Genomic DNA, 21,811 nt, shown 5'->3' with positions numbered 1-21,811 from the left:
GCCAGTTGCTTGAGTAACTGCTTTTTGGCGTATCTTATTACCTGGATGTCTAACCTTTATCGACGTCACATTTTTGTTGTTGGCATCCATCTGTCTCAGAAGACAATGGTAGGCAGACAGAGTAGGTTAGGCAACCCGTCTGCCTGGCCTGCACAGTGAAGGATGGGTGTGCACTTGGACGTGACATGTACTATTGTATAAGATATCTGTAGTAATTCTGACCTGAGTTCAGCCACAGGTGTGAAGAGGAGGCAGACGATGGCGGCCAGTCCAGGCATGTTGGGCATGAGGGTGGTGTCCCTGGCCGTGATGGTGCTGCCTGTGGTACTCACACCCACGTGTCCCGCCACCAACATGCGCTGGTGCGTGTCCTGCGGACGGTCGTTCAGCGCAACCGAGTTCACACTGTCGCGCTCGATCCGGACAGATCTGGTAATACAGAGGATCTCAGTTAAGGATGGCCAACTATGTTAATCCAGCTTTGAACATGTAATCATTTGTCTCACATTCAAACAAAAAGGCTGGGATGCAGAACTTCTTCTTCTTCTTTGCAGAACTGAAAGCTGTCCACAGTGGAGGCAACAGACAACTTAGATCACATATGGCCAGCCCACAAGGAAAGAAGAACCAACCTCAGCGCCACTGTAGCATGCAAATGTGTGAATGGATATGCACCTCAGCTTTTGGGCTATGAACACACCTGCCATTGACTGTTCATATCATCATTACCCACAACAGAAGTCTGAGAAGAAGAAGGGATGAGAAAGAGAAACCTTTGTGGTTGCCTACCTCAGTCGCCCTATGTTGATCATGCTATAAAACACCATCTCATACGGGCTGTACGGGCCGTTTAGACGGACCATGCTCCGCCCCCTCAGGCCGAAGTTGTCCTCAGGCACGTCGTGCTCCACCCTGCTGTCTGCAGGGGTCCACAGGTGGGTGGAGTCCTCGGGGGCCAGGCTCTGCTCCGCACGGTCCTGGTGACTTTTCTGTGCGCAAGGATATGGGAAGTCACTGGTCTGACATTCACGTAGTGTACAAGTACATGGTAGCACATAATAAAACTGAAGACTCAGTGCACTGTGCCTTTTTTTTCATCTACACCTCATCTGTCATCAGCAAAGAAGACCTAAAGGCTACATGAATAGGACTGGAACAGCATTTCTTCTCTTTCATCTCAAAACATCAACTCAAGACAAGCTTCATTCATCAAGGGTGAGGACAAACTGGACCCAACAGGAGAAGCGGGCTTACCAAGGCTGCTTGGGTACATTCTCTTGCCCCAGGCAAGATAATATAATAAATCTTAATTGCAAATTCATGCCCAAAGGCTAGTTGCAGGTATACATGGAAATACATACATACATACATCATCGACCAGCGGTCAGAACCAGGCAAGTACAGTTTTCACCCCATTTCACATGGAAATACAATGATAGTATACAATAATGATATGAACATAAAATGAAATGAAAGTCGTCAACTAGCGCTACTTCTAATCTAAAACGGATGCTTTTGGGTTTGATTTCTTTTCTGTATGTAGTGGAGGATGAAATTCCGAACATTTTGGGAGTTGGGTGGTGCTAATAAAAAGACAGTTTTTTGTAGTTCGTTACAATGTGAAAAGCTTGGAAAAATTACATTGCTACATGTAGAGTGTACTACTGTGATGTGTTGCCACTATGTACAACCAAGGAGGTTGAAAAGAGGAATCAACCTCCTTGGTACAACCTCTAGTTCAGTACCTTAGAAGCGTACGTCTCCTCACACAAGTCAGCCAGGTTCTCTCGCACCAGCTGATGGTTGATGAAGACCTCCTCCTGTTTGGTGGTGCGGTACAGGTCCAGCCGTATCGCCCCGCGCACCACGGAGAACACCTTCCCCAGCAGGATCCTGTCCGCCACCAACTCGTGGAAACGCAGGGTCGCCTGACGGTCCCACTTACCCTCTGGGGACAGCGCAAAGGATGGACGGATACCTTTTAGGTAGCACTCCATCGACTGTGCAAGGGAAAAAGTGGAGAGAAAGTTTGAAACTTGACTGTAAGAGTTAGGTCCTGACCCTATGAGTCCTACAACCCAAGAATTCTTGCATTGAAATGTGAGAATACAGACTGAGAAACAAAGAATATAAAGCCAAGTTTGGCCCTTACTGTCCATCGACTGTGCAAGGGAAAGAGAGGAGAGGAAATGAATAATGAAGGTGACAGACAGTCAGCGAAACGTTGGTGTGAATCTTCTTTCTTCTTTTGTACTGCCCAGCCTCTAATTCTAGAGATTATCGGCAGACTACGCATGAGTTAATTACAATACCAGTACCGGTAAAAATAGACAAGGGAAAATAAAGGGAAAAATGCTAAGGAAACTGAAAACAAACTGTTTTTGTGTGTGCAAGGACAGGACAGGTGAATTAAGTGGGTTACTAGAACATTTATTTACATATATACAAGACGTGTGGGGGTGGCTCAATGCAGCAGGGTCCTCCCCAGCTCAGTTTTGAACTGGGAGAGAGACCCCGCCTCCGCCACACCAGGCTCAAGCGATGGTTGTGTAAAAAAAAGGTCTCTTCACTGAATGACATACCAACCTGATGAAACTATTCACGGAAGGGAGTAGAGGGAATGTTTGTAACATATATCTATGTGACCGTGTGATTAAGGAGTCTTAGGTCCTGACCGTACGAGTCCTACAATTCAAGAAATCTTGCATAAAAATGTGAGAAATAAAAACTGAGAAACAGACTAAGAAACAAAGAATTTAAAGCCAATTTTGGCCCTTTCCAGAACCTGGAATGGGATCTCCAGCAACTCAGATGGGATCCTGCACAGACAAGACTTCAGCACTGTCTCCATGTTCCCATAGTCCAGATAAAACACCTGCAAACGAGACACAATTACTATATTTCATCAAGTGTGCCAAGATCCGAGACATATTGTATCTTTTCAAGATTCTTATTTTGGATTTAGGAATTGAGACATATCTCTTCAAGATTCTTATCTTTATCAAGTTACTGAAAACAAAATGTCAAGACTTTTCTTCCTTTGCTAGTTATTGGCATGTTTCATTTCATCCACCTTATGCTTAGTGGCTACTCTTGGAGGATTGCTATTGTATTGTGCTGATAAAAAAAAGAGACAGCTAGAGCTGTGTACCTAAGAAAATTTCAGGTACAGGTATAGGTACCCAGGTATAGGTACCCAGGTTTAGGTACAGGTCCGGACCTGAACAGGTACCTAAAAACTTTATGTAAATTAAACATGTAGCTAACTGTCTTTTTTTAATGATAAATTGTCATCATTGTATGGAGAATTACACATTTGAACCTCAAAACAATTTTTGCCAAGTTTTCTTAAATTTCAACTATAAGATTATTATGATTGACACTGCTGATTTGTGATTTACTTATCCAATAGTCTTAAAAACTGGTGTCCGCTAGTGATTTAGCTAGTTTAGGTACAGGTACAAGTACACAGGTGTTTAGGTACGGACCTGGACCTAAACAAGTTTTTAGGTACAGTACAGGTACAGGCATTTAGGCACACAGCCCAAGAGACATTGACATACAGTTGTGGTACCTTAACATGGTCAGGAAAGGCTGCCACAATCCGTGCCCTGTAGTACTTGACGGTGGACTCGTCCTGGTAGGGTGCCAAACAGTACTGGTCACGCAGCACCAGGTTGGCTGGTAAGGGCTAGGGTAAGGAGAGATCAGCAACAGGTACATCTGAACATAGGCTGACATGTCACATAGAATGTAATAATTCTACCTTACATGGAGTTGTCACTAACATCAGACTCAGTACAGACTCAGTACTTTGGTATGGCGGCCTTGAAAAGGCGTCTTCTAACATTGTTCCGCCATACCTTCCACTGTATTTGGAGAATCTTAACAAATAGATAAATAAATAAATAATAGCTTGACCATAATGTGCCAGTTGACTGGAAGAGAAAAGTTACCAAACAAGTTAGCAACACACAACAACATCATGGATTTTGATATGGGGTAACAAGTAAGCTAAGCTGAAGCTAAGCTAAGCTATCTAGTGTTTTAAACTTGTGAATTCCAAAAATCTTCTGAATCGTAAATTTCTGGGACCAGACGGTCTTCCTTCTGTTTGTGACTTGAGAAGAATCATATCTGACATGCGAGCATTCCAACCGAGACAGGAATCCTGGAGAAAAATGACACCACATGTCTCTGCAACGTAAATAACATGGACAGCCAGCAGCTATCCCCTACATATGGTTGACTCATATTCTCCAGGGATTATCAAGATTTTTTTAGAAATTAGATCAAAACGTATCATGTATGCAAAGGAAGATCCTCTCATCTGGTGGAAGTAGTGCAAAGTAGTTTTATTTGCTAAGGCCATGTTGATTTGATTATATGGATGACAATCTATGGGAATCCCAAAACTGATTGGCCCAAAAAAAGTTGCCTTCATTATGAAATGGTCAGGAAGGTTGAACAAATGACTGAAAACACAGAGTATGGTATACCCAACAATAAATCCTTAATTTTTGTTCTTTCACATCTTCTTCCACAGCCTTGGAATTGACCTTGCCATTCTATGTCATTAGTCGACGTTTTCCGATATTTTTTGCATTCTATGGCATATCTTGTTCATTTTGCAATTGCTTTGAATAATTTACACTAAACTTTTTGTTTCATTTTTGGAAGCATCCGAAAATTGATGCGTGTTGATGTCATCCACATGATCAAATCAACATGGCCTAATGAACACATGAATATTAAATAAATAAAGGACTCACACAACACCGGTACAATGGCCGAGTGGGTAGAGTGTTCGCCTTGCATTCGGTAGGTCTTGAGTTCGATCCCCGGCCGAGTCATACCAAAGACTTAAAAATGGTACATGCTGCTTTCTCTGCTTAGCACTCAGCATTTGGGAAAGGGTATGGAAGTTGAACACACACCACTACCAGTTTACTAGCCCCAGGCTGAAGTGATTGCAAAATGCTATGTGGCCCAGGGCTACTGAAAGGGAGATGGGCGCCGCCCTATGCACCAACAGGCATGGGAAGGAAGCTTGACTAACTGACCACACCACACATTTGAATGATATTGTTACCTCCAGATTTGCTCCTCCATCCTGATTGATGGTCTCCATAAGGATGGCCAACTGGTCAAAGTACTCAGCCTCTGCACGGTGAGCCCAGAAGTGTCCACATTCAACAACCTGGGGAGGGAGGACATAGAGCAATGACTGGGATTACTGTAAATGCAGAAGTGTTTGCGGTGGTTTTATGCTCCCAGTTTTCATGGTGGCCGCTTCACCGCTAACTCAAAAACACCGCAAACATTTTTGCCATTACACTATGTGACTACAGTCTATGGTGCTACTGCGAACTCAAAACCACAGTGAACACTCTATTTTCCTGCTACCGCAAAAGTAAATCCCTGCAAACTTAAATGCATTTACACTATTAAAGGATACTGCCATGACTGCTGTGCAAGCCCTACTGCTACCCATGAAAACTGCAATGCCATTTTGGGGGGACTTTAAAACATGGTAAGGCAAAGACGTTTTATCACAATTCTACTGCTCTTAGTAACAAACTGTGAGGTGAGAATTTTATGGCACTAATTCGTATATTGTAAGGGTTGCTTCAGACGTGCTGCTCCAATTACACAGTTTTGTTGTCAATGCAACATCGCATCTGAAACCTGAATTCCATTCTCCACACCTACATTGCCCTTACCTCAGTGACATACAGCTGCATCCAAGGTTCTTTAGGAGAAGGAGGTTCCACTGCCTTGGGTCCCTTTGTTTGTTCCACCTTAACAGAAGGCCGTCCTCCTTCTCCAAGCTCTCCATACAGTCTTGGAGGACAAAATAAGGAGTTTAAACGTATGGAAGACCAGATTCAAAAGGTTTAAATACATCTTTACTGTAATCAAGAGGACATGTGCTTGCCCGATCAGTAATTTCACTTGCCCGGGACAATCGGACTAGTGGACTGCTGACTACCTGTTTGTCCTGAGTTTCTTGCTGTCGTTGATGGCAGTAGCCTGCTGCAGCAGGGCTCGCTGTACCTCCTCCCTGGGGCGCAGTCTCAGCTCCAGCGGGATCCTCATCGACCTGTCAACACACAGTTCAAGTCCTTTTCTCTCACAACGTGTGCCTTTTCTCTTACATAATTATCCAGTGCAGGGTTGTAGGCCAGTGCTCGTCCTTCCGTCCTTTGACGGAATTTTCAGCTGGGGACAGAATAAAATTTGCCTGTTCCATCCTATGTGACGGACAAAAATCAACATGTAAAGATATTAAAAAAAACAGATGCCATTGAACAGCTTACTCTACCAGCAAAATTTAAACCTCAAAATGCAGGAAATTGCATTCAAGAGGGTCTAGATTTCAAAATTTTCTGGGAACCTCAAAGGAGCTTCAGCGCTCAATTGGATTTCCATTCAGAGTCGAGGGGACGAAAAAATGATTTCAGGCTGGATACAACCCTGATCCCATGTTTGAGGACATCCACACTTCAGGCACGTTAAAGACCCCACCACACAAGGTGTAGGGATCCATCCCAGAGTGGATGTGAGCAAATTAAACCCGTCAGTCTGGTCTTATACAGATCATGCCTACTGTGCAAACCTGGTGTGTTGGGCCTAACAGGTGGTTATGCAGAAAAAACAAGCAAAAACAAAAAATACAAAATCATGTTGATCTCTTCTTCAGGGCCATGTATCTAACTTTACACCAACTCAATGCAAACATGTCAAATATTGATATTGGACCAATTTTGAAAAATCCACAACTTCATAAAGGCAAAAATCCACAACTTCAAACAGGCAAAAATCCTCTAATGATGAATACAGTGTAGATGGCCAAATAAAATCAAGGACAGGTGTACCTCATCTTCACAGCCAGGTAGACGGCAGGTAGCACACCTGTGCCGTGGTAGTCTGGGGGAGGCGCAAACTCCACATAAGCTCTGCACAGGAGGAACAAACAAGTACTCAGCAGTTACATGTTTTGCATATACAACTGTGCATGTACAGAACTAAGTGATAGATGGTCAAACACAATGCTGTGGAAGTCAAAGCTATTGTGGGAAAGCAATTCAAAAGTGTCTTTGAATTCCTGGAGTATGAAAGTTTGTCATGATTTCTCCAAAGTCTGGGCTTACTCAAATGAGACACGAAGCTTACCTCGTATCCTCTAACTTGATGAACTTGCCCTCGCCACACGGGCGCATTGCAGCACCCAACTGTTTCAGGTACAGCTGTGGAGCAGGAGGCATGCCGCGCAACTACAGGGGGCAGAACATGGGTTAAACATGCGCATGATGTCTGGATGTGTGACATAAGCTTTGGGTAATCATAACTTGAAAAGGATCAGAGGACTGATCGAAAACTTGTTGGTACCACTTTATTTATGTGTACAATTATAAAATTTAGCTTGATTTCGTTTATTTATGTACTGTTATGTTCTATTCATATGATTATTGTTGTGATGAGGTTTGTAATTAATGACTTTGAGTTGTTATTATTTGGGCTAATCGCATTTAAGTTATTATCCATATTTTGATTTAGTCACGTTTTATGTTATATGATTATTGTTATCTTTATGTTTATGTCCATTATGTTCATTTGGGCTCCCTTGGAAATCAGTTTTATCAAAACTGTAGGGACTATCCTGAAAGATTAATAAATAAAAAAAAAAAAAATAAATTTAAAATTGTATCGTAATGTTGATTAACGACACAGATGAACTTACATTTGAGCACATACTGGTGTTTCTCAACTACAGGGAGACATACATGTACCAGATATTGAGCTGAGAAATGCTTCCAATACACAAATTCTTTGGTATTTTGGCTCAACATATCTGTTTATCTATTAATCAAAACTTTCCGAAATACAGTGGAAGGCATGATGGAACAGGTGTTTCTTGTTAGAAGACGCCTTTTGAAGGCCTTAGAATGACGTTTATGTCAATAAGCAGAAATACAAATGGTTTCACCATGACTGTTGTGAGGGGGTTGCTGCCTGACAAGTCTCGCACAGCCTCTGCTTCATCTGAGGCTGCACAGGTGAAGTAGTTTGGGTAGAACGCTCCAGCCAGGACCATCTGGGGAGAGAGAGAGAGAGGTACTTACCTTTCTTACTGAATAGATGTTTATCGTGCCAACTGCACCAGGTCTTTGTGGGCATTTCAAAAGTCAAAGGATCAAAATTGCTTTCTTCCATGCCTTTACATACAGCCATAACTGCCCATGAAGATCACTCTGTGAACCAATAAAATCTGGGCTATGTGGACAGGTGGTCGCTAAAGACAGGATTCATACAATAAAGGAGAAATTATCTAAGGGATCATCAGAAAGTGGTCACTTTGTTCAGGTTGTCCTTGTGTAGAGGTGGTTACTTGTACAGGTTTGACTGTTAATCAAATTTGGAAGCTTACCGAGGATGTCTTAAAGAAAAATACCAGCTAGAATGGCCTTCACATTGGGTACAACAGATAATAACAGCTGCCAGCCCACCTTGAGAATCAGATTGTCCTGTGAGGTGTCTCTCGAGTGGTTTACCAGTGGGTTCCTTTCCAGCGACACGCGGATGTTAAAGTTTGCTAAACGATCTTGGAGTTCCTTGGCAACTGCTGACATCTGCATACAGAAACACATGTATGCTAATCACAACAAGCGGCTGCTTCTGTGCAGGTATCACATGGGACCCATAAAACATCAATAAAAATACACAAAACAATAAAGTTGGTCAATAGTACGTTTCTTACCTCTTTCATTCTCTTGAGTTGAAGCATGTTTCTCTTTGCCCACTCTAGCTCTTGCTATGGGAAGACAAAGTAAAAAAAAAATGACATCAAAGAGGAACTTCAATTGTCTGAGTTAGTATCTTGTCTGCTTATCAAAGTTTTATTTGTTCTAAATATGGGAAGCTACTTCACATAAATGTTGATACCTTGCCATATTGCATCTAAATCAAATATGACCATATCAATTACAAGTCAAATATTGAATCTCCCATGACACCATCTATGTTGAGTCTGTAATGAGTTACCTTACCTGCCTATTTCTGAACATTCCTGACTGACAACAATCTTGCCATTTCTGCAAAAGAAGAAGGAGCATTAGGTGATATGGGCTTTCTGACATAACCACATTTTCTGCAGATTTTCTGACATCTATGACAAGTCTGAAAATGAGATTTCGGGGATTTTCTCAAAACTGAAGGAGCAGTCAAAGATGATATATATCTAAATGGACAGATTCCTAGTATTACTATACTGCACATACCTTGTAGGCATTCAGCATGGCAAGGCAGTCACTGAAGGTTCCCTCAGACCAGGCCATCTTCGATCTGAACACATCACAGAGACATCAGGTATTTCAGAAAGGCACCTTTTAGAATTCCTACAACTTTCTTTCAACTTCTGTCTTTCTTTATTGACAATGAAACAACTCATTAAACGGGTCTGCCTAGGCAGCTTTGGGCTGGTAGCGGCAGACCCACAAAAATGCAGACAGACATACACAGAATTCATTAGTTTGTAAATGATGAATAGGCAAAGTTGAACAAATGGTGTAAAACTAAGAATCTAAGGCTAGTTTGACTTCAAGTTAGATCTGCTTATCAAAAGGCAGTGAGAAGAAGTGATTGAGCTGAAGACTTACCTGTACGACTCCAGGTCCCCCCTGAAGGGTTTCGCAAAGAAACTCTTCAGGGAGAGAGATGCACCTACAGTGGAGGGGGCAAGAACAATTATCATTTGCAATGTCTGTCATAATTTTGCTCTAACATAGACACAGGATATCTACTGTTCTGCTTGAAACTTGAGTTAGTGTTACAATAGAGACCTTCCCGAGAGTTCTCTCCAGAGATACTGGGCTAGCCGAGGAGGACTTGGGAGCGGTCATGGCAGACAGATTGGCGTGGACTACAGTGGTGCATGGACTTACCCCATCCTCAAGGGGGTTCGACAGATGATGATGGTCACGATAGTGTTGTTTGTCATCAATAACACAGGGTACCTTACCCAGGACAGACCACAATATCTGAATATACAACAGACAGGCTCCTTCTCTGCTTAAACGTAAAACTGTTCTATAGAAGGCGGCACCGAAGGTGCCGGTTACGCTCGGCGCGTTCCGAGCGGTTTCGAACTGACTATAAGTATGGGTCACCTACGGTGCCAGAGCCGAACAACTCTTTTCGTCACTGACCGCCACGACGTGCGGACGCACAAGCGAGGTGCTCCCGTGGTACAAGCCGCAGCCCTGCCAGCCGTTTTAGGTTTAAAAAATGGTAACAGTAAAGTCTAATGGATAGATGTACCCCACAATAATCTTACTACAATCATGGTAATTTACGTAAAGTCGGTCGGCCCGGCGTCACTTCCCTGTTGTCTGTGTAATACTTACAGTACTCCATGTTTTCTATGTACGGACAACAAAGCCCATGTAGCAGTACACAACACCACATCTGACTCGTGTCCTTCAGTCATCTGTAGTCCGTACGTACTGTACATTTCCCTGTGTACAAGCCGTACTACCCCACACATAAGTAGGTACAACTTTATAACAGGACAATTTTAAAACAGACTATCGTTAGTTGCCGACAACACAATCTTAGCCTTGGATAATATGTCAGACTTGTTGAACGAGAGACTTGCCCCTTCATTTAGAAAATATAAGTTGCTGGTGATTTCCTTCGTCCGACATAATATCGCTAATATATAATGTTACAGTTGTGACTAGAACAAAATCCACTCAACACTGACAAGGTCAGGAAAGGGACAGGCATCGATGTCAGGCAAAACCTGGAGTGAAGAACTAAGGGACACAGACATAACAAGAAACAAGGGCATCGTATATAGTGTACCCTGATCATCTGATGTTTCTTGCTAAACCCAAGCAAACAGAAGAAAATTGCGAGTTCGCAAGTGGAGTATTGGGGAGGGGGATGAACGGTATTTGAACTTGTTACGCTACAAAACAAATTCACACGGAGCGCTGATATCGGTAACGTTAACGTTACATCAAGGAGTCAACAAAAAAGGTAACGTTAAGACAAATCCCAGTCATTATTGAACTCATAACATATAGTCTCATTACAACGTACCATATGCTGATGTCGACTACACAACGTATTTTGCCGTCACGATATAACGTTAACATGTTACCACATTTTTCTTGAATACAACAACAGAGGTCGGTAACGTAATCCCCTGTTATGCCGTACAATTGTAGCAAAATATGACACCGCAATGGACACAATAACGTAGCGGGAAGTCGCGGGCCTAAGAGAAAATCAGACGCGAGACAACGTTATGTCAGATATATGAGTGATGATGTAACGTATTGTCTTTATGAACAGTTACAATTTTTGACAAACTAATAAGGCTTTGAGGGGACTTTTACCAGTAAACGGTTTATTACTTCGTACACACAAATGACAATATTCAAATCAATGCCTCTAACCTTTATATCTTTATTGGATATATTACAAAGGAAGTGTTCTCTAAAACTTTGACATTTCAAGTTGCTAACTTTTGACAAAAATCACATTTCCACATCAAAATACAACATAGCCATAATAGCCAATTGACAATGAACTTGTTTTACTTTCAGTACATTACATCATGTGCCAAAAAATTAACCCTAAATCATTTTGTTGACACTATAATTGTTACAATACTTAGTTAGAGTCCATTCCAAGACACCATGCGGATGCCATTGTTTAGAATTGATTTTAAAGTTTTGTAATTATATGTCTCGGACATTTGATACTTCAGAAATATTTCTAACACTGTTTCAACTTTCTAAATATTTCCCTGGACCTGTAAAACTTTGGAAATATTCATGGTGTGGAATTGGATACTTCTAATGGTTTCTAAATAATGATAACAGCATTCTACCATTATTTACCATTTTCTACCATTTTTTGTAAATGGTTTGGTGGGCTGGGAAGATAGCAATTCACACATCCTTGCAAAGTATGTTTGGGTGCCATGCAACAATGGTCCACCACAAAGGATCCACCAGTGCCCAGCAGTGAAATCTAAAAATATACAGATGCAACAATAGGGCTTACTTTTATGGGGGCAATAAACTAATTTTACCATTTGGCCAGGTTTACCATTTTTTGTAAATATTTGTAAATGTGAAATAATCACAGAGAGGTTTCACAAATATTCTAAATAAAGATATTTTTGTACAGTTACTTTCAAAATGTTTCTAAAATATTCAAAGAAATTCAAATAAATGAGCATTTTCTTAATCAATTTTTTTTAAAATAATTCAATTATTGTGGCTCATACATTCTTTTATTCAAAATAATTCAGACTAATTATAAATATCGCCTAAAAACCCTCATGGTGTCTTGGAATGGACTCTACTTACTAAATATAATACACTGCACCTAAAAGCCCTAACATGACTCATTTTGATTATGTTCAGCTTGTAAGGACTGGAAGAACAGGAGAGGACATGCCAGCATACAGATACTACAGGCATCAACATATCTAATTGTTGACCTTGATAATCAATATTTTCTTTGTTTGTCACTGTCTATAACTAGATATAGTAAAGGTGTGTTATGCAAAGTGTAGAGCTTCTATATGCATGTAGACAACATGATTGATACAGTAACTTTTCTTGTCCCTCAGGATGTTTTGGTAGAGTTGTCAGCAGTTGTCTGTCATCAAGACATGGCATTTGTGTTCTGTATGGAGAAAGAAATTTACAGTGAAATTGGTGATTTGTATTGAGCATGAGAATAGTATCAACAACAGTGTGAGGATATGGGATAAAGAAATAACTATTGCACCAGTAGAAACAATGTAAAGGCAAAAATCATCACAAATGTGTAATTAGTCCTCTTTTATTCAAGTCCCTGTATGGGTAGTTTTGGGTAGTAGGTCCACTCACTGCCCATACCTGCAGTTTTCATTATCCAGTTATGCAGGGTGTGAGTTTATAGCCAAATTTATGGTAAATTCTTATCATGATGATACATATAGCCTTGAAAGTTTAAAAAAACTCTACAAAACAGTTACCATACAGGACAATTTAGAATATCTAGATGGTCATGTCTCTCAACATGTCCACTCAGTATGAGAACTGTCCTGACAGCAAAGTTGGCTTAGATTCTTTTCAACTCTACTTGACAAGTATTGCAGTATAGTATGTATATGACAACATTATAACTAGGTGGTTTTAGTGTAAATTTGTTATGAATTTAATCATCTGCTAGAAGTTTTAACTTCTGGCATCATGTGTATCCAGAGTGTTACATGAACTTGTGAAGTGTCTTTACACTGACGGTTGCTCCTTGTGGCCATATGTGTTCAAATAAGTGAGTTTTATCTGCACTGTTGCACATAGTTCTTTTTTTGATATTGGTATTTTTCTAGCATTTGCCTTTTTTTTAAAACTAAGAGTCAATTTCAACTCACAGAGAAGGTTTTCACATGATATTTGTGATAATTTTGAAATATTTCAGATGAATCCATATTTCAGTCACCATATTTCTAAGTCATTCAAACAATTGTACATGAAGGTTTGAACATGTTTAAACATATACTACACAAATATCTCTATATTTTGAACAATTTCCAAACATCAGCATAATTTTCAAATTGTATCCCCATAAAAGTATGTAGTATTGTCAGGTTCTAGTACATTATTATATTACACAGCTGGAGATTGGTGGATATTTTGTGGTAAGCCATCTGTGCATGAGACCCGGGCATATTTTCCATGAATGTTCCCAGCTCACAAACCTATTTACTGGTGAATCCATGCTGAAGCCGTTTAGAAACTTATAAATGTAACGTTAATGTTGTCCATGTTATAAATGTATGTAACATGGTGGGATAAAGCGTTATGTGAAAATCTCAAATTGTTACAAAGATTTCAGAAGTTTGGTTGCCTATGTCTATATGTGGACTCGGTTTGCCACATGCAACTTCTTATTTAAAAAGGCACAAGAAGTCTTGTAAAGATGTCCATCCTAACACATCAAGATCGTAATAAGTCTGAAGCAAATGACGGTACAGCAACCTGATGATGTTGAACCATGCATAGCCACGTACATGTACGTAACCGGGCTGGTTGTCAGTCATGAAGTCACTGCTTACAAAGAACAAACTGCAGCCGCATTATACTTTGCTCGCTATAGTCTTGATAGAGTCATGAATTACACTTTAGCAAAACTTTTCTATTAACGTTGGTACTAACTAATTAGTTATTACCTCAATCACTGATGCCGTGATGGCGGATGCGATTCAACTGTACTTGAGTTGAAATACCCCGGCGTCCTCGCTTACTGACGTACTGAGTTCGACAGAAAGACTGAGAATGCTGTGAAATTTGAGTGAAACAGGTTAGTTATGACGATGCTGATTTCCTTTGACATCTTGCTGACACTGACAATTGAAATGCAGTAGTCTTATCTTCCAGCACGCAAAAATATTGGCGCCCTTCGAAGTCGCCGTCAGCTGTTCAGGGACGTGCACTGTGACCCTTGCACCTTCACCCCAAAAGTGCAACACCACACTGATTCAGACACTCTCCAAGAGTTTTCAAAGTTTTTAGTTACACCTATATCATTCACCCGGGAAGTTACTTTACTTACTTGTAGATATTCACAACTAATGTCAGACACCTTTGTTCATAAGCATGCTTACTAAACAAGCAGAAATACTTACCGATGCGTTGAATTTCGCGTCCGACTGTGGAGTGTGGTCTCAGGCAGTGACTGTAGTACGCTGAGCATCTGTAAGGTTGCCTCCTTTACCATATCAGTTGAAACAATGCCGCTGAAAGTGTCCTTCTGATCTTTCTCACAAGCTCATGGGTCGTACTTTTGTATGTATAATAACCCATCACGTTCGACGACGTAATTTGCGTTGTAAATCTACTCCATATATGCCAGGTACGTAGTACCCGGATAGCATATGGCACGTAAGTCGTGTAGAATGGGAAAATGACTCCCTTTATTTAGTACTGATTATAATGATTACATCCTAAAACAATCTCCCAAAGTGTATGATATGCAATATATCGCAATGCAGGAGAATGACAACGGATTTGCGGGAGCGCATTTGCCGTGCGTCCGTCTCTCACGGCGTCCAGAGCACAACTGAGCGGACCCGGAACCGGCGCGCTCTTTTACGTTGTACTATGTTCTATAGAATATATAGTCCAGGTTCCCGTTTAAGACATATGACAGGCAAGGTTCTGCAACTTAATGTCTGATTCTCCACAGCACAGGAGAGATATGACAAGGGATTGATAGAGCCTTATGTCCTCTATAACACAAGGTAAATCTCCACAGTTGCACATACTGTAGTTAATCTTGGGCACGACAACTTAACTGCAACTTGAGATCCCTACCTATGACGAGAACTTCCTTCAGGTAGCCAAACACGTGTCCAAGCAGCAACAACTTCCCCACCCTCACGTCCACGGGGAGGGCGGCTAACACACGACCTATGAAGGTCAGGTCACCATCATGAGGATTGATCCCTTCTGAAGTGTCTGTGGAGAGGGCACCCACCTGCAGGGATTGATAGACACACCAATAATACTTCATTTAGCAAGACTTTTTGTGACTAATCTTTCTTTTCACATGTGGATATTTTCAAAAGGAAAATCTGGGTATTAAGAATACCTGACTGTTCACCCATTGTCTTAGAGACAAAAAACAGTTGGTAAAGTTATATTGTTACAGGTTCATTTGACTGAATAAATTTCAAAGCTTTGTGATGAGGCTGCCCAAACTGCAAACCTAAGTTTTAAAACTTTAAGGAATAAAGGGAGATCTTAAGAAAGGATGCTGGATGGTTTAATGGTCAGAGTTTTCAAGGTCACAGTCTTCACTCTCCACATGACAATGCTTGTTCTGACTTCTTCTCATGCGTGGCACGCCTACTGCATTGTTTCAATTGCAAAATAAAAAATAAAAAATTTGCCTATTTCCGTCCTCTGTGATGGACAAAAATCGATGTAATGATATAATAAAATTGTCGCCCTTGTGTAATTTTTCACTAAAACAGATGCCATTGAACAGCTTCGTCTACTAGAAAATTTACACTTCAAAATGCAGGAAATATCATTCCAGAGGGTCTAGATTTCAAATTTTTCCATAGGTGCATGCCCCTAAACTGGAATATCGCATCATTGACCATACTGTCCCTATGGCAATCTTAAATCCCTGCAAACTAATACAGTATAAAATGTCCTTTCTTACCTCCTTCAGTAGTAAGACAGTGGCCTCGATGGCGTCCAGGTTGGGCGGCTGCAGGGCCAGCCCCAGGATGGCCTTCGGTTCCCCCAGGTCCAACAGTTTCACCTTCAGTACCAGCTGCTCCAGGGGACAGCGCTGCACAGGGGGAAAGTTTCATTTTAAGGTGCCCTCTCACTGCACTTGCATCAAGCTTGCGCCACTGCAGGGTTTGTTCACTGCGTCACTGATTTGTTACTTTCTCCAATCTTTTTATAAGTTAGATATTGCGTAATGAGTAAAAGTATGACTTAGACGAGGACAAAATACATTTGTACATTGTACACAGAAAGTAAGAAAATTTGTTTTTTATCTCTGGAATTCGTTGAGTATCTTTCGAACCCTGCAGCGACGCAAGCTTGCTGCAAGTGCAGTGAGAGTGCACCTTTACCTTCTTAAGGACTTCTTTACCTTTATTCATAAGATTATTGCTGGACTTAAATCTTCATTTTTTTCTGCACTAGATCAATATTACACTTTCATCTTGATAACACAAGGAATCACCTTCACAATCTTAATCTTAAGTTAAAGACTTTTTCTTTAAAAATCATGGTTTGCATCAGAACCAAAATTCACAAAACAACCAACCACATTTCTAAGACCCTAGGCTGCCTTCAGATTAGTCTGCCAGTTTCAGGGACATGGGAAGACATAAATGGATGTTTGTTACGAGTTCTGATTACAACTGAACATACAATCCAGTTCACTCCTGGTGTACTCGCACATACCATACCTGCATCTCTGGGATGCCGTACTCCGGCAGGTGGATATCATAGAACTCCCTGCTGACCATCCTGTAGGCTCGACCTGAGGACACACGGCCCGCTCGACCTGGCAAAAAGTACAAACATGGAGTATCAGATCTAAAACTTTGATTAACTGTCTTCTCCACTATACTCCTGGCCCAGTACCACTATACTTTTAAAAGTTAGTGTGCTTCTTCCTATTTTCCTGGTTCCTGAAAATTCACAGATTTTTGTGCCAAGCGGCATCACTTTTCCAGTCAGCATTATCTGCAAAACTTGTGAATGGGTGATGATCAAATCAATAGTTGTTTCACTAGTACACAACAAAAGGTATCGCTATTATTCTAGAAGTATTTGACACCCTGTCATTGCAAAATGAGCCCGTTTTCATGAAAACAGTGCTAACTGTTCGTGTTCACTTCATCAATTACAATCAACTTGTCAGAAGGTTTTCCAAAAAATAATCATCTTACCATCAGGTTATTTTTTGCCAGTCCCTCCACTATACTAAAAATTCTTAGGAGAACCTTGCTTCTCCTTACATGTCTTCATGTTCTTCCTCAAAAATATTACTGAATTATACTTCCAACACACAAAACATTCAGGAATAGAAGAATCATATCTACTGGTATTAGCATATTATACATTATCGTACAAAAAGTTATTTTCATATTTCACATTCTTTATGCATTACAAAATATTGTTGTCACATTACATAACCCTTACAAAATGTCAGTAGGTTGCAATCCTACAGAATTAACTTTTGATGCCTCCACCCCCTTTTTTGTGAGACACAAGCTGTGACAAGGCAGTACAACAAGTGTCCCATCTAAGGGAGCTTGATGCTGGAAAATCTTGACATAAAACTATATCCGTTTGTCCATCAAAGGTATGTTTGGGAATCTGACAGACTTTCATTATACTTATGTACAATTCAATACATTGTAGGGCACTACAATCCTACCTTTCCTTTGGGTACAGTTGGCCTGAGATGCCCAGTTGAGCTGCAGACTCTGGTAGTTGGTCTCAGGGTCACACACCATGCACTTAGTCAGGCAGAAGTCAATCACTGAAGGAACAAAAGCAACATTGAATAAAACAGAAATAATAAAGGACAACTTCTCAACAAGTTACAGCCCTCTAATATACTAGAAATAAAAAAAAAAGAGTTGTGAGAAAAATTTCATACTGGGATAGATATCTGACAGGAATTTTCCTCACCATATTTGATGTCAGGTACAGTGATGGAGCTTTCCGCTATATTTGTTGACAGGATGACCTAAAAAGGGAAAACTGTTACTAACACACTTTTAAAGCTTTTACCTAAAATGAACAATTTAAAAAAAAGTTCATATTGGTTAGAAATCATGTTTCTTTCACTTGCAAACAATAAAGATGTTGAGCATTGATCTCTGGGTGATACTGTAATTGTAAATGCAGACATTTATGTTTTTTTCTGTTGCAAATTTACCATGAACTTAAAACCACCGCAAACATTTTTCCGTGGCAGTAAAAGATTACAGTGCATGGTGCTTCCGCCAAATTTAATCTCAGAAGACTTAAATGCATTTACAATTCATGGTCACTTTCCTCTTCGATGATTTTAAATTGAGACAATAGACAAACTTGTAATACCTTACATATCATTAAGCATCCTACAGTACATGTTTCTCTCACCTTCCTCTGGTAAGGCCTGGGTGGAACAAAGACCTGTGCCTGCTCCTCTGATGTGATTGTTGAGTGAAGGGGAAGCACCCATAGCCTACACAACACAACATATAATAACAAAAGCTTAATCATCGACGACAGAAGGTAGAAAAGGATTGTCAGTTAGCCCCAGACATCTCTAAATACTTTGAGTAAGTCTCTTGTAACAACAACAACCTATACCACTAATGTTCACACAGTTTATAGCATAGTGTCAAGTGTTACTGAATAAACTGAGCAATGCTGCCAGTGAATCTTATAAACAACTGTGGTCTGCTCCAAGACACAGTGTACAAAGTTTTCTTCAAAAATTTCCTACTTACTTGTATCTTGTTACCTCATGAGCAAGAAGCTCATCCAATGTATTAATCTCTGCAAGACCTGGAACAAAATGAACAATGCAGCTGGGATCATGGTTCACTGTTGAAGGGGGTGATTTCTGAAATGTTTGATCATCCATCTAGTGCTTGAAGTTTGAGTAATTTTTGCATTTTGTATCTTACTACAGTAGAAGCCATTTAATTGCACTCCCAATTTGTCAGCACATTTTGTGCAATCATCTGGATAGTGCAAAAAAGCAAAGTTATTTATCTGGACCGCACCACCATGGGACTTTGGGATTCTGTGCAATTAACAGAAGTGTTCAGTTATCCCTTGTGCAATTGCTGGCTTCTACTGTACCTGGATGTCTAACCTTCATCAACATGACAGTAATAATGAAGTATCTCCAATACAGACATTTTATAACTTATTATTTTAGATGTCCCTTAGTTCACAACTGAGACCTACCTGGTAGGAACACAAGCACAGTGCCTCTGTTGACACCCAGTCCTTCTGAGATACTCCTCCTGTGGAATCAATAGGAATACTCCAGATAAGTTAAGTCATCTCATAAACTGTAATTGACATTACATACTTGTCAGTCAGACAAAACTGACCATGTGGGAATGGAAGAACAAGAGAAGAACTCACCCCTGTTCCTGGGCCTCGAGTTGGTCGAAGTAGAGGATGAGTTTACGTGCCAACTCAAAGGACTGTTGGCTGATTTCTGGGCAGTCCCATTCCAGCACAGGGAGCTGAGGACACACAAAAACACTTTTACATCACGGTAACATTGAAAATGACTCAAATTATGATTTTTCCCAAAAGAAAATTTTATCACTCATTTCAAACTCATCTATTCATCTTATTTTCCTCAGTTGAAAGCAAGCAAAGGATTAGATGGAACAACAGGAGGGAAGGGAAGGTTGTTAAATGTACTGGTCCTAATGGTGCCAGGTCCTCCACATAGAACTCTGTGACAGGAAACAGCCTTCCTTCCACCGTGACCACCGGGGCAGGAGCCAGCTCCCCTCGTACGGGGATACTGAAGTACCCTGCAAACATGGAGCTGTCCAGCGTGGCAGACATCAGAACCACCTGCATGGGCAGAGCATTGCAACTGTGGACTTACAGAATGTGAGGGCAATACCAGGAGTGTCAGTGGAATCATTCACTTTGAATCAGGTTTGATTTTTGATCTCAAAGGAGTTTTATAAAAATTGCTCCACTCAGGTTCAACTTTACAAAAAATAACTTCACCCAGGCCCAGCATGCTGCTGTCATGGTTTGGACAATAAACAAACATCTAAAAACTTTATACCCAGCCAGTTCTTACCTTTACATGGCGAGAGTTGGACCGGAGCAGCTTCCGTGCCACCAGAAGGGCAAAGTCTGTTTCCTGGTCTCGCTCATGAACCTGGACAATAGTAAGCAGTAATAACATTCCGTATGTAATTTTACAGGAAGATTTCATCATCAATTTTGTAGGAAGTTGTTTGTTGGAAAATTTGTTCAAATCTCCATTTCTTTCTTTAGCAAACAAGAAATAAAATTGTGCCTGACCTCATCCAGAATGACATGAGTGAACTGGTTCATGTTCTTGGTGTTGATGAGTTTCTGAAGGAGAACTCCTGTTGTCACGAAGGACAGACGGGTGTCTTCTGACTGCTGCTTGTCCATCCCAACCTACAGCACACAATCTATACTGTCACAATCATCTAAATATCATCCTACATGGATATAACTTCTACATCTGCTGGTAAGAAAATGAAAACAGCCCTTTTGATAGTTATCAGCAACAAGACAGCCAAATTTCTTAAAATAATGATACAGCATGCATGTACTCCTTTCTTCAAACTACATAAGGAATAACATGATAGAAGATGATAGTCAATACTTAGTTTGGTTGCTGTTGTCTTTAAGATTTAACAGGAACTTTTTCAGTTCCTGTCATGAGACAAGATCAGGACCATTCTACATTGCATACATCCTGGTGGCTTGTCACCATGATGTTAACAACTGGTTTGTGACCATTTGTCCTACACACATTTTCCTTAACAAACTATTAACTTCCACACCTGGTAGCCCACAATACCACCCAGTCTCCATCCTCGCTCATCGGCCACCCTCCGTGCGATACTGATGGCAGCGATACGTCTGGGCTGGGTCACGACAATGTTACACCATCTGTAGGGATAAAATATCGTAAGGGTTACCTCACTACAGTAGCATATCCTGAATGGCAGTAACCAAAAGTCTTGGCCTTTTTACAAATTAGATACACAAGTCTTCTCCAATGTTCAATCAGTGTGATCCATAGTGTCCTGTCCCCTACACCTGGTGCTGAAAGTTACGACGCAAACAAAGCTTCTGATTTGGTGTGTCTTACAACAGGAACATATAGTGTTAACTCCCAAACATTTTCACTCTCCTGTGCTTGCCTCACCTGTTGGCACGTGCATAGTGGTCCAGGATGTACTGTGGCACCTGTGTTGTCTTCCCACTTCCTGTGTCTCCCTGTATGACCGTCACACTGTTGCTCTCCACAGTGGTAATAATCTGCAACAGCCCAATCACAGAACTCAATGTTACTTACTACTTGTTACTTGAATTCAATGTAACAACAATCAAAGTTTCACTGCTTACTTCTGATCTAACATTCTAACGTTTTTTTTGGAATGAAAAAAATAAATATGCAGCTATCCAAAGACGAATGGAATCTAGTGAGTGTGTGTGTGTGTGTGTGTGTATGAAAAAACAGCTGG

The 21,811-nt window shown here is 40.7% G+C and overlaps 1 protein-coding gene across 1 annotated transcript in view; it reads right to left on the bottom strand.

The window, feature by feature from the left end:
- The window catches only part of LOC118411391 (ATP-dependent RNA helicase TDRD9-like), a 28,117-nt gene that overhangs the window by 3,297 nt on the left and 3,009 nt on the right, over window positions 1–21,811 (bottom strand). The window contains exons 3-32 of the mRNA XM_035813657.1: window positions 21,493–21,605; window positions 21,125–21,233; window positions 20,610–20,732; window positions 20,383–20,463; window positions 19,986–20,144; window positions 19,698–19,801; window positions 19,515–19,573; window positions 19,049–19,106; window positions 18,696–18,780; window positions 18,240–18,297; window positions 17,983–18,087; window positions 17,006–17,103; window positions 16,240–16,371; window positions 15,384–15,546; window positions 9,660–9,723; window positions 9,282–9,345; window positions 9,051–9,095; window positions 8,762–8,815; window positions 8,511–8,633; window positions 7,991–8,098; window positions 7,177–7,277; window positions 6,879–6,959; window positions 5,993–6,103; window positions 5,724–5,844; window positions 5,093–5,200; window positions 3,575–3,691; window positions 2,786–2,875; window positions 1,746–2,000; window positions 790–989; window positions 223–429 (exon numbers count right to left, since the gene is read on the bottom strand). Of these exons, the coding sequence (XP_035669550.1) occupies window positions 223–429; window positions 790–989; window positions 1,746–2,000; window positions 2,786–2,875; window positions 3,575–3,691; window positions 5,093–5,200; window positions 5,724–5,844; window positions 5,993–6,103; window positions 6,879–6,959; window positions 7,177–7,277; window positions 7,991–8,098; window positions 8,511–8,633; window positions 8,762–8,815; window positions 9,051–9,095; window positions 9,282–9,345; window positions 9,660–9,723; window positions 15,384–15,546; window positions 16,240–16,371; window positions 17,006–17,103; window positions 17,983–18,087; window positions 18,240–18,297; window positions 18,696–18,780; window positions 19,049–19,106; window positions 19,515–19,573; window positions 19,698–19,801; window positions 19,986–20,144; window positions 20,383–20,463; window positions 20,610–20,732; window positions 21,125–21,233; window positions 21,493–21,605 (3,296 nt within the window). The remainder of the gene's footprint in view (window positions 1–222; window positions 430–789; window positions 990–1,745; window positions 2,001–2,785; window positions 2,876–3,574; window positions 3,692–5,092; window positions 5,201–5,723; window positions 5,845–5,992; window positions 6,104–6,878; window positions 6,960–7,176; window positions 7,278–7,990; window positions 8,099–8,510; window positions 8,634–8,761; window positions 8,816–9,050; window positions 9,096–9,281; window positions 9,346–9,659; window positions 9,724–15,383; window positions 15,547–16,239; window positions 16,372–17,005; window positions 17,104–17,982; window positions 18,088–18,239; window positions 18,298–18,695; window positions 18,781–19,048; window positions 19,107–19,514; window positions 19,574–19,697; window positions 19,802–19,985; window positions 20,145–20,382; window positions 20,464–20,609; window positions 20,733–21,124; window positions 21,234–21,492; window positions 21,606–21,811) is intronic.

This window comes from Branchiostoma floridae, chromosome 1 (assembly GCF_000003815.2).
Source record: "Branchiostoma floridae strain S238N-H82 chromosome 1, Bfl_VNyyK, whole genome shotgun sequence".
Lineage (NCBI taxonomy): Eukaryota > Metazoa > Chordata > Leptocardii > Amphioxiformes > Branchiostomatidae > Branchiostoma > Branchiostoma floridae.
Note: the sequence above shows the minus strand (reverse complement) of the source record. Positions and strands in the feature narration are given on the sequence as shown.